General features: G+C 43.2%; 1 protein-coding gene across 1 annotated transcript in view; it reads left to right on the forward strand.

Annotated features, from left to right (window-relative positions):
- Positions 1-13,328, forward strand: part of LOC118371991 (clathrin heavy chain 1) — a 69,895-nt gene that overhangs the window by 24,935 nt on the left and 31,632 nt on the right. The window contains exons 7-8 of the mRNA XM_052457887.1: positions 12,523-12,720; positions 13,061-13,261. Of these exons, the coding sequence (XP_052313847.1) occupies positions 12,523-12,720; positions 13,061-13,261 (399 nt within the window). The remainder of the gene's footprint in view (positions 1-12,522; positions 12,721-13,060; positions 13,262-13,328) is intronic.

Genomic DNA, 13,328 nt, shown 5'->3' on the forward strand with positions numbered 1-13,328 from the left:
CCCGGTATTTTACAAATGTTCCATCTCGAGAATAAATCTCTTTTCCGGGTAACCTGGTATTTCCCGCCAACACCGGAAGTGTTGTTCAAAAGCATTATCTGGCATATAAATAGGCCTTTGTTTGGATTTGATTAGAGCTTTGATCCAAAATTCAAGCCTGAGCCAGATAAGCCAGACATTAAATACATTTAATGAGCCCAAGCCCAAAAAAGCCCAAAGCATTGTGTGGTTATCCAATAAATATGATGTCGGCTACTGTACATTACTCATGACAGAAAAACACAAAAGCCCATGGATGTAGCTAGCTATATGCTCTCTTGGGTAAACAAATGAAACTAGCTCCAGTAGCCTAGTCTTTTTGAGTGTGAACTGTTACTGTATTGTGTTATATTGATTGGAATTACGCACATCAAATCAAAGTTTATTTGTCACATGCGCCGAATACAACTGTAGACCTTACAGTGAAATGCTTACTTACAGGCTTTAACCAATAGTGCAAAAAATGTATTAGGTGAACAATAGGTAGGTAAAGAAATAAAACAACAATAAGAAGACAGGCTATAAAAGTAGCTAGGCTACATACAGACACTGGTTAGTCAGGCTGATTGAAGTAGTATGTACATGTATATATGGTTAAAGTGACTATGCATATATGATAAACCGAGTAGCAGCACCGTAAGAAGAGGGGTTGGGGGGGACACAATGCAAATAGTCTGGGTATCCATTTGATTACCTTTTCAGGAGTCTTATGGCTTGGTGGTAACTTTTGAGAAGCCATTTTGTCCTAGACCTGGCACTCCGGTACCGCTTGCCATGCGGTAGTAGAGAGAACAGTCTATTACTGGGGTGGCTGGGGTCTTTGACAATTTTTAGGGCCTTCCTCTGACACCGCCTGGTGTAGAGGTCCTGGATGGCAGGCAGCTTTGCCCCAGTGATGTCCTGGGCTGTACGCACTACCCTCTGTAGTGCCTTGCGGTCAGAGGCTGAGCAATTGCCGTACCAGGCAGTGATGCAACCGGTCAGGATGCTCTCGATGTTACAGCTGTAGAACCTTTTGAGGATCTCAGGACCCATGCCAAATCTTTTTAGTTTCCTGAGTGCCCTCTTCACGACTGTCTTGGTGCGTTTGGACCATTCTAGTTTGTTGTTGATGTGGACACCAAGGAACCTGACGCTCTCAACCTGCTCCACTACAGCCCCGTCGATGAGAATGGGGGCGTACTCAGTCCTCCTTTTCCTATAGTCCACAATCATCTCCTTTGTCTTGAGCACGTTGAGGGACAGGTTGTTATTCTGGCACCACCTGGCCAGGTCTTTGACCACCTCCCTATAGGCTGTCTCGTCATTGTCAGTGATCAGGCCTACCGCTGTTGTGTCGTCTGCAAACTTAATGATAGTGTTGGAGTCGTGCCTGGCCATGCAGTCGTTGGTGAACAGGGAGTACAGGAGGGTGCTGAGCACGCACCCCGGGGGCGCTCCAGTGTTGAGGATCAGTGTGGCAGATGTGTTGATCCCTACCATCACCGCCTGGGGGCGGCCCATCGAAGTCCAGGATCCAGTTGCAGAGGTAGGTGTTTAGTCCCAGGATCCTTAGCTTAGTTATACATTTACATTTAAGTCATTTAGCAGACGCTCTTATCCAGAGCGACTTACAAATTGGTGCATTCACCTTATGACATCCAGTGGAACAGCCACTTTACAATAGTGCATCTAAATCTTTTAAGGGGGGGGGGGGTTGAGAAGGATTGCTTTATCCTATCCTAGGTATTCCTTAAAGAGGTGGGGTTTCAGGTGTCTCCGGAAGGTGGTGATTGACTCCGCTGTCCTGGCGTCGTGAGGGAGTTTGTTCCACCATTGGGGAGCCAGAGCAGCGAACAGTTTTGACTGGGCTGAGCGGGAACTGTACTTCCTCAGTGGTAGGGAGGCGAGCAGGCCAGAGGTGGATGAACGCAGTGCCCTTGTTTGGGTGTAGGGCCTGATCAGAGCCTGGAGGTACTGAGGTGCCGTTCCCCTCACAGCTCCGTAGGCAAGCACCATGGTCTCGTAGCGGATGCGAGCTTCAACTGGAAGCCAGTGGAGAGAGCGGAGGAGCGGGGTGACGTGAGAGAACTTGGGAAGGTTGAACACCAGACGGGCTGCGGCGTTCTGGATGAGTTGTAGGGGTTTAATGGCACAGGCAGGGAGCCCAGCCAACAGCGAATTGCAGTAATCCAGACGGGAGATGACAAGTGCCTGGATTAGGACCTGCGCCGCTTCCTGTGTGAGGCAGGGTCGTACTCTGCGGATGTTGTAGAGCATGAACCTACAGGAACGGGCCACCGCCTTGATGTTAGTTGAGAACGATAGGGTGTTGTCCAGGATCACGCCAAGGTTCTTAGCGCTCTGGGAGGAGGACACAATGGAGTTGTCAACCGTGATGGCGAGATCATGGAACGGGCAGTCCTTCCCCGGGAGGAAGAGCAGCTCCGTCTTGCCGAGGTTCAGCTTGAGGTGGTGATCCGTCATCCACACTGATATGTCTGCCAGACATGCAGAGATGCGATTCGCCACCTGGTCATCAGAAGGGGGAAAGCTATGTTATGAGTTTTGATGGTACTATGGTATTGAACACTGAGCTGTAGTCAATGAATAGCATTCTCACTTAGGTGTTCTGCTTTTGTCCAGGTGGGAAAGGGCAGTGTGGAGTGCAATAGAGATTGCATCATCTGTGGATCTGTTTGGGCGGTATGCAAATTGGAGTGGGTCTAGGGTTTCTGGGATAATGGTGTTGACCAGCCTTTCAAAGCACTTCATGGCTACGGACGTGAGTGCTACAGGTCTGTAGTCATTTAGGCAGGTTGCCTTTGTGTTCTTGGGCAAAGGGACTATGGTGGTCTGCTTGAAGGATGTTGCTATTACAGACTCAATCAGGGACATGTTGAAAATGTCAGTGAAGAAACCTGCCAATTGGTCAGCACATGTGCAGATGTTTCCTGTAATCCATGGCTTCTGGTTGTGGTATGCACGTGCAGTCACTGTGGGGACACGTCCTGTTAATCCGTCTGGCCCCGCAGCCTTGTGTATGTTGACCTGTTTAAAGGTCTTACTCACGTCAGCTACGGAGAGCGTGATCACACAGTCCTCTGGAAAAGCTGATGCTCTCATGCATGCCTCAGTGTTGCTTGCCTCGACGCGAGCATAGAAGTGATGTAGCTCGTCTGGTAGGCTCGTGGCTGTGCTTCCCTTTGTAGTCTGTAATAGTTTGCAAGCCCTGCCACATAAGATGAGCATTGGAGCCGGTGTAGTATGATTCAATCTTAGTCCTGTGTTGATGCTTTGCCTGTTTGATGGTTTGTCGCAGGGCATAGCAGGATTTCTTGTAAGCTTCCGGGTTAGAGTCCCGCACCTTGAAAGCGGCAGCTCTACGCTTTAGCTCAGTACAGATGTTTCCTGTAATCCATTGCTTCTGGTTGTGGTATGTACGTGCAGTCACTGGGGACTGCACGTGTAAGTGTCCTCGATGCACTTATTGATAAAGCCTGTGACTGAACTGATGTGGTGTACTCCTCAATGTCATTGGAAGAATCCCGGAACATGTTCCAGTCTGTGATAGCACAACAGTCCTGTAGTTTAGTATCTGCTTCATCTGACCCCCTATTTTTAGACTGAGTCACTGGTGCTTCCTGCTTTAATTTTTGCTTGTAAGCAGGAATCAGGAGGATAGAGTTGTGGTCGAATTTACAAATGGAGGGCGAGGGAGAGCTTTGCGTGAGTCTCTGGAGTACAGGTGATCTAGAATTTTTTTCCCCCTCTGGTTGCACATTTAATATCTTTATGGAAATTTGGTAGATTTGAGTTAACCTGTTACTCCTACCCCCTACTTTTTCGAACATTCTGTTAAAAATCGCGCAACATTTCAGCGCCCTGCTGCTCATGCCAGGAATATAGTATATGCATATGATTAGTATGTGTGGATAGAAAACACTCAGACGTTTATAAAACTGGTTAAATCACTGCTGTGACTATAACAGAACGTGCGTTTCATCGAAAAGTGCAGGAAAATCTGATCACTGAAAATGGAAATAAATATCCATGCGCCACTTCCAGGAATTGTTCAAGAACTGAATTAAATGAGGCCGAGGTTGCAGTACCTACAGCTTCCACACGATGTCTAGAGTCTTGTCATTTGCTTCGGCTTTGATTCTTGGTCAAACCGAATCAAGGGAACCGATTCCCTCCGGTCTCTGACCGGATGTTTTGGTTGAGAAATATCCAGACATTTTTTACAGACGGACACCTATAGAATTTACATCGCCTCCTGATGAATGTTATCGCTTATTAACGTGTACTAATACCTAAAGTTGCATTACAAAAGTATTTCGAAGTGTTTTGTGAAAGTTTATCATCGACTTTTTTCATTTAAAAAAATGCCGTTACGTTATGAAACGCTATTTTTTTCGTTTATCACAGTCTTCATAGATCGATATCTAGGCTATATATGGACCGATTTAATTGAAAAAAAGACCCAATAGTGATTATGGGACATCTAGGAGTGCCAACAAAGAAGATGGTCAAAGGTAATGAATGTTTTATATTTTATTTGTGCGGTTTGTGTAGCGATGACTATGCTAATTATTTTGTTTACGTCCCCTGCGGGTCTTTTGGGGTGTTACATGCTATCAGATAATAGCTTCTCATGCTTTCGCCGAAAAGCATTTTAAAAATCTGACTTGTTGCCTGGATTCACAACGAGTGTAGCTTTAATTCAATACCCTGCATGTGTATTTTAATGAACGTTTGAGTTTTAACTAATACTATTAGCATTTAGCGTAGTGCATTTGCATTTCCAGATCTCTAGATGGGACGCCTGCTTGCCAGGTAGGAGCAAGAGGTTAAGTTTCCCTGCATTATTGTTTCCGGCCACCAGGAGCACCGCCTCTGGGTGAGTGGTTTCCTGTTTGCTTATTTCCTTATACAGCTGACTGAGTGTGGTCTTAGTGCCGGCAGCTTTCTGTGGTGGTAAATAAATAGCCACGAAAAGTATAGTTGAAACTCTCTAGGCAAGTAGTGTGGCCTGCAATTTATCACAATACACTTTACTTCAGGCGAGCAAAATCTAGAGACTTCCTTCGATTCCGTGAACCAGCTGTTTACAAATATGCACAGACTTACCGGAGTGCACTGTTCTATCTTGCCGGTGCAGCATATAACCCACTAGCTAAATATCCATGTCATCATTCAGCCACGATTCCGTGAAACATAGGATATTACAGTTTTTGATGTCCCGTTGGTAGGATATTCGTGATCGTACCCTGTCTAGTTTATTGTCCAATGATTGCACGTTGGCGAGTAGTATGGACGGTAATGGCCACTCGCCTTTTCCGGGTCCTGACCATGCATCCGGCTCTTTGTCCTCTACCTGCGTCGTTTCCTCTTGCAAATAACGGAGATGTTGGCCCTGTCGGGTGTTTAGAGAATGTGCGTCTTGCTTGTTGAAGAAAACAATCTTTGTCTAATCCGAGGTGAGTGATCGCTGTCCTGATATCCAGAACCTCTTTTTTTGCCGTAAGATACGGTTGCAGAAACATTATGTACAAAATAAGTTACAAATGACATGAAAAACCCCCACATAATAGCACAATTGGTTGGGCGCCCGTAGAACTGCTGCCATTTCTTCCGGCGCCATGCTAAAGCAGAGAGAGAACATGTGATTCTAGTGCAAAGCACTAGGCTAGTGAATTAGATTTTGATTTCATAATATAATGGGGCCTATTGGTATAATTGGTTGGCTGACGACATATCTTTCATAATATTTCCCCTAATGTTATAGCCTACCTTCTTTCTATTGTAGCTTCATTCCTTCCTCGCTTTCGGTTAAATTAAATGTTTCACTGTCCATATCTTCATCGTTCTAATGACATGGTTGAATAATATAGGACAAGAATTAGATACAGAAGGCTTTCACTTCTCTTAATGAAGATTGAATACTTATGGGTCTGAATAAATAACTGCCATCGTGCGTTCGCTCTTTCAAACTATCCGTGAGTTCTATTGGCTGCTGTATTTAACGTTCAGCAATTCTGCTTTTAATCATTTATTGGTATAAGAAATGCTAAAAAAAAAAAACAATACCCAGCAAGCTTTTCTAGTCTAGCTTTTCCTACATGGGACTTGAAGAGCTACGGAGTGTTTTTTTTAAGGGGAGAGGCCAGTGGAGCACAAGTGCGTGCCATGCTTACATATTGCATAAGTGACAAGGCTGTCAAATGGAAGCTTATTATGCATAACCTATTATTAATTAGCTAAATGTAAGGCTAATACTACATTGCATTTATTACCTGAAACGGGTAGGCTAGAACATCTCATTCTTGAACAGGATGGTCTATTTTAGATGCAATTTGAATTGAGTTGATGGTGAGAAGAGTAGTGAATTAGAGGCACATTTGGTCTTTATTACTGTAGCATAGACTATGCTGCAGCAAATGCATGCCTTCCTGTCACAAGAAAAAAGTTACCATTATGAGTTGATAGGTCTACATGCGTTGAACTGCGCTCCATAGTGAGATGGGTTGTCTGTCCCCACCCAGAGCGTTGATGATTAATTATGCAGAGGCCGTAGAGAAGCCTGATTTAGACATAGACTATCATTTAAAGTTCCATTTCATTAATAATATATTATAATTGACTGGTTTCTCAGTTATATACCCTGGGAAAAGGTGTGATTTGGGGCGGTAAATCTCTAACCGGGTTCCCGCCATTCAACAGACACACACACACACACACACACACATAGACACACAGGTGGAGAGAGGGCACATCTCCACAAAGAAGCTCTAATTTCACTCTTTCCCTCCATCCCACCCGCCTTTATTAGCCCAATGATATTATTTGGGGAATTGTCTTTCTGACTGCTCCTCTCTGAGTGATGGGGAAGGAGGTGCAGTCATGCCTGTTAACAGCTGTGGGCAGTGACCTGCTGCGCTTGTTATCGTTGGGCTCCTCCTCTCCAGTCCCCCACATAGAGCCTACCACCAGAGATGCATGTTACTGTCACACTAATGATGCATTTACCATCATTACCATGTACCAGCCCCAACCCACTGCCTGGCTGTGCTCCCAGAACAGTTAGTTTAACCTAATACGCCTTGTTGCCCTCAGTGCATTTCAATTCTGTTTTCGTCACAGCCATCTATCTCAAAGCTCCTAGAAGTAAAAGCGTGTGTGGTTGAATTTGCATGTGTAATACAGTATGTGGTTTAACGAGCTGAGTCTATGGTGCACTCTATGCAGTTGGCTTTTGACTGGCCCTGAATCTGCTGCCTGTTGGTGAGAGTATAGGCCACTACATATGGAGCAGAGGCCACTACATATGGAGCAGAGGCCATTTCATTGGCAAGATTAGCATACAAATGCTGACACTACACATCCAAATATATCTGACCAAATAATGTAATTTTGAATTCCGTAAAGTTAGTGTGGAAGAGGTGAAAAAATAGTTTATCAACAATGACAAGCCACAGGGTCTGACACTTGGATGGGAAATTACTGAGGATAATAGCGAACGATATTGCTACTCCTATTTGCCATATCTTCAATTTAAGCATAATAGAAAGTGTGTGCCCTCAGGCCTGGAGGGAAGCTAAAGTCATTCCACTACCCAAGAATATTTAAGCACCCTTTACTGGTTCAAATAACTGGCCAATCAGCCTGTTACCAACCCTTAGTAAACTTCTGGGAAAATTGTTTGTCCAGATACAGTGCTATTTTACAGTAAACAAATTGACAACATACTTTCAGTACGTATATAGGGAAGGACATTCGACAAGCACAGCACTTACACAAATTACTGATTGGCTGAGAGATTGATGATAAAAAGATTGAGGGGGCTGTTTTGTTAGACTTCAGTGCGGCTATTAACATTATCAAGCAGTCTTGCTGGAAAAACATATGCGTTATGACTTTAAACCCCCTGCTATATTGTGGATAAAGCGTTACCTGTCAAACAGAACAGAGGGTGTTCTTTAATGGAAACCTCTCCAACATAATCCAGGTAGAAACAGGAATTCCCCAAGGCGGCTGTCTAAGCACCTTTTTTTCAATCTTTACTAATGACATGCCACTGGCTTTGAGTAAGGCCAGTGTGTATGTATGCGGATGACTCAACACTACATGTCATCCACTACAGCGACTGAAATGACAGCAACACTTAACAAAGAGCTGCAGATAGTTTCAGAATGGGTGTTTTGTGGAAATTTCCTCTATTTACCAAATCATGAGCGCAAACCACAAGTCAGAATTAGTTATCAAAGTCCATCTTTAATTATATGAGCTCTATCACAACCCTGTGACTCTCAGATCAATTCAGTGTCTATCAATGAATTCTCTGAGAGCCCCCTCTACATTGCAACTGAGATCCTTTAATAGCAAAGAACACACATAGTCAGACAGCATAGACATAATAAATCGTTCAGCTTTGTCTCCTTACTCAAACCCAGAACCATAAACCAATCCTCCATATCAACAGGCATATATATCAAATTGTCGTTTAGATACAACCAATTCTCAATACAACCAATCCTGGACAAGCTCACAGAGAGGAGTGACTGCTATAGGTTAAGATAGGGACAACATTAGAGGGAGCATAGAATGATTCCAGACACTGCTATCCTCCTCTCCCTGATGGGAAAAGTAGGGAGTGACTGGCACACAGACACAGTGGAGCAAAAGCTATGTTTACACATGATGACACCTTGACCTCTCCCCTCTCTGCGGCCCATGCAACTTAGTCTTGACATAGAACAGAACTGCCAATGGCCACCACTATAGTACAACAAAATACATTCTTATGAGAAATAACTCATAAGCATATCATGAAAATAAAACATCCTATCTATGTTACCCACCAATTCTGATTATTCCCCAACAGGTGGCAAGGAATAAGTTTGTCCTGAATATTTCAAACTAAAAACATTGTATTTGGGACAAATCATTCACTCAACATTAACTAAATATTGTAATGAATGTGGTAATTGAGCAAATAGAGGAGACTAAACTGCTTGGATTAACTCTGGATTATAAACTGTCATGGTCAAAACAGATTGACACAACAGTAGCTAGGATGGGAAGGAGTTTGTCTAAGTGGTCCTTCTGTAGCTCAGTTGGTAGAGCATGGCGCTTGTAACGCCAGGGTAGTGGGTTCGATTCCCGGGACCACCCATACGTAGAATGTATGCACACATGACTGTAAGTCGCTTTGGATAAAAGCGTCTGCTAAATGGCATATATTATTATTATTATTATATAATGCTGTTAATGCAGAACAGCACTTTATCAACAAGGCAGGTCCTACCGGCCCTAATTTTGTCGCACCTGGACTACTGTTCAGTCGTGGTCAGGTGCCACAGAGAGGGACAGCGCGGCTGGCCCTTGGATTTACTCAGAGGGATAACATGTATAATATGCATGTCAATCTCTCCTGGCTGAAAGTGGAGGAGAGATTGACTTCATCACTACTTGTTTTTGTAAGAAGTGTTGTCAAGCTAAATGCACCGAGCTGTCTGTTTGAACTACTGGCACACAGCTCAGACACTCATTCATATCCCACAAGACACGCCACTTGAGGTCTCTTCAGTCTCCCAGTCCAGAACAGACTATGGGAGGCGCACAGCACTACATAGAGCCTTGACTAAATGGAACTCTATTCCACATCAAGTAACTCATGCCAGCAGTAACATTTTGATTAAAAAATAAAAATAAACTATACAAATGCACCTTATGGAACAGCAGGGACTGTGAAGCAACACAAACATACACACTATACACACATAATGTTGTTATTGATATGTGGTAGTAGAGGCAATTTTAAATAGATTCTTACTTTGCTAAATTATATTACACAGCTTTTTTTTTTTTTTTTTTTTTTTTTTACATCTTCCATAATAACCAAATGTAGCCCATTACCAGCTGAGTGTACAGACAATCAAGTGGTGGAAAAATACCCAATTGTCATACTTGGGTCAAAGTAAAGATCGCTTAATAGAAAATGACTCCCAAGTGAAAGTCATCCAGTAAAATTCTAAAAGTATAAATATAGTTAAGTATTAAAAGTATGTGTAATTGCTCAAATAAATGTAAGTATCAAATTCCATATTGAGCAAAATAAAAATGATAGCCAGGTGCACAGTCACATTATACATACAAGCATTTGTGTTTAGTGAATCCTCCAGATCAGAGGCAGTAGAGATGACCAGGGAAGTTTTCTTGATAAGTGTGTGAATTAGACCATTTTCCTTTCCTGCTAAGCATTCAAAATGTAACAAGTACTTTTAGTTGTCAGCGAAAATGGTAAAGGACATTTATTTTATTTAGGGATGTGGTGAAGTAAAAGTTGTCAAATCCAAATACCCCAAAAAACTACTTAAGTAATACTTTAAAGTATTTTTACTTGAGTACTTTACACCACTGATAATTAAACATAGGCCCTCATTGACCCCAAGTCCGACCCCCACTTTCCCCGTTTGACCTCGCTGACTTTCCTCTCCCACCTGATTGATTGCTCGTCCTCCAGAGTTTAAAAAGAAAAAAGAAAACATAAATAATCTGGCGAGCTGGTACTTAACTGGGTTGGTGGAGGAAAAGTACATAGAGCGAACAAACCAATGGTTAGCTAGTGCCGTCTCTCAGCAGAAAGTGAACACCTCTCACTCTTCATCCTTTCCACACATGGCTGTGTCCTTTGTTTACTTGTGACGCTGTGGATGGGATTGCCTTACACACTGTTACAGATCTCTGGCCTACCATCTACCGTCCTGTCTGTTAGGAACCTGACCTGGAGCATATGCTGGCGTCTCTACGTGTCCTTCAATGGCAACCATGTACAAGAACAGACGCCATTGTAGCTGGATAGTAGATACACCCCCCTGTCAACAAGTAGGTCAATAAACACTATTGAGATGAAGAGAAAAGGATCAATAGAGCAATGTTTTGTTATTGATTTTAGTTTAAACTGAAATATAATTTTCTGTCAGCCCCATATACAATAAGCCCCATGTACATGTAGCCCCTTAAACGCATACCGGTAGGCAGGTTGAAAATTGCCAATTTGGGCACTGATAAGCGCCTAAATTGTTACACAAGGGCTGTACAATAATACGCTATACATGATGTTAGAGCTCAGGGTCTCCGCTTCACATCTCTGTATGGGTTTTGACTGACAGCCGTTCTGAACTTGAGTCCCTCTCTCAACATTTTGTTGTCTTAGTGAGGGAAATGCATTAAGTTAAGAGGACTATGTATTTTGAAAGATGATACATTGAGGATTATAATAAATACCACTTTGTTGTCATACAAGCAAGCCAAATACCTGTGAGTCCAAATCTGCACTTCACATTTCCATATCATAAAACTCATGTCATATACAGTGTCAACGTTTATGATCAGTGTTTGACTTAGTTACAAGATGACTTGTAGTTATTCCCTGGGTTGTCCTGAACAGAATGATCCTATGTTTGTTGTATTGTGAAGAAAATGTGCATTAATGACATGATTCTATACGCTTCTAGATGACGATCTGCCTTGTGAAAGCCTAACACTGTAAGATGGTATTTTATAATTTAGCTAGTCATGGTGGTACTAGAACAAGCTTTCAAATGATGCCCACCTGATCCAGATTACAATTTATAATGGATCGTTGGATTTCGTAACAACAACAGTAATTGTGTAAAGGGGGCATGCAGGGCTGTGTTCCAAACAACTACAGGTGCTTGCTCTTGTTCCTCAATGGCACAGCTAGGAGAGCTCAGAAAAACACATTATTACTTAGGAACTGTGCACACTTTGCAGAGGTGTGTGGACACTTGGAGACACCAGTTAGTCCTCTCACTCTAACCCATATTTGTTTGTCTTATGTTGCACTTACCCCACATTTTCCTAGAATATTAGTTTAGTATTTTCAGGTTTCGTTATCAAAAATGCGTAGAAGTACATTAAATGTAAAATGCACAAATCAAGTGTAATGTTTGGATTCAGTCTTGTCTGGTGAACTTTTGTCATCCCCTTTATAAATTTCCCATAATCTCAAAACTGTTCCTTTTTATTTATTGCTACCATGTGTATGCTTTCCATATTTCAATTTAGTCCTAGCCATACAGGCCAATTGCCACTAGTGGAAGGTTTTTAAAAATGTTACTTTATTGAAAATCCAAAACATACAATATACTTGCAGTGAAGCCTTTCAACAACTACTAAAGAGGAAACAAGAAAAAGACAGAAGAAAACAGCAAACAACAATGCAAACAGTCCTACTAGTGGGAATGGTTAAAGCAATAACTCTCAAAGTTTTTTTATTTTATTTTTTGCTGCCCCATGACCCCCCCAACAAAATAAAAATAAGCCTTTTGGGGTTTTCTTGGGACATGGCCAATTCAACAAGGTTATTGTGTCTTGTCATCGAACCCAGTCTTAAACGACGACCCAGTGGTGCCAAGAACAAACTATTGGGTCCTATGTTTGTTCAAACTCGTCTCTCACCGATGTCCTCTCCAGGTCCTGTCTGTGTGTGTGGAGGAGGAGAACATCATCCCCTACATTACCAATGTGCTCCAGAACCCAGACCTGGCACTGCGCATGGCTGTCCGTAACAATCTAGCTGGGGCCGAGGAGCTGTTCGCACGCAAGTTCAACAACCTGTTTGCTGGGGGAAACTACTCTGAGGCTGCCAAGGTGGCTGCCAACGCACCAAAGGTAACTGGTATAGAAACCGTACAGGGTCTTGCTACAGGGGATGTCTGATCACATCGCTGTGATTTAATGGAAGGTAAACTTACTGATGTCCATATCCTGTTACATCAATACACTATCAAAGTGATTTAGAAGTTCACTTGATCACGAGACACTTTGGATATGCAAATGCAAACGATGAATAGTTTGTTTCCAGCATGTATGTGTTTCTATGTACAATATGTTGCTAGCAAAACCCTCTCCAGCCATGCATCAGCAGTATCGCTCTGTGTGTATATAAACTGCAGCAGATCCACTCCACCCATGTCTTGTTTTTCCGTCTCCTCTCTGCTCTCTCCTCCAGGGTATCCTGCGTACTCCAGACACTATCCGTAAGTTCCAGAGTGTGCCAGCCCAGCCGGGCCAGACCTCTCCCCTGCTGCAGTACTTTGGCATCCTGCTGGACCAGGGCCAGCTCAACAAGTTTGAGTCCCTGGAGCTGTGCAGGCCCGTCCTACAGCAGGGACGCAAGCAGCTGCTGGAGAAGTGGCTCAAAGAGGACAAGGTGTGTCTGTATCTCCGAGAAAGGGGGAGAGATGGTTATCTGACTTCCCGTAGGAAGAGGCCTTTCC

Source organism: Oncorhynchus keta, chromosome 12 (assembly GCF_023373465.1).
Source record: "Oncorhynchus keta strain PuntledgeMale-10-30-2019 chromosome 12, Oket_V2, whole genome shotgun sequence".
Classification (NCBI taxonomy): Eukaryota; Metazoa; Chordata; class Actinopteri; order Salmoniformes; family Salmonidae; genus Oncorhynchus; species Oncorhynchus keta.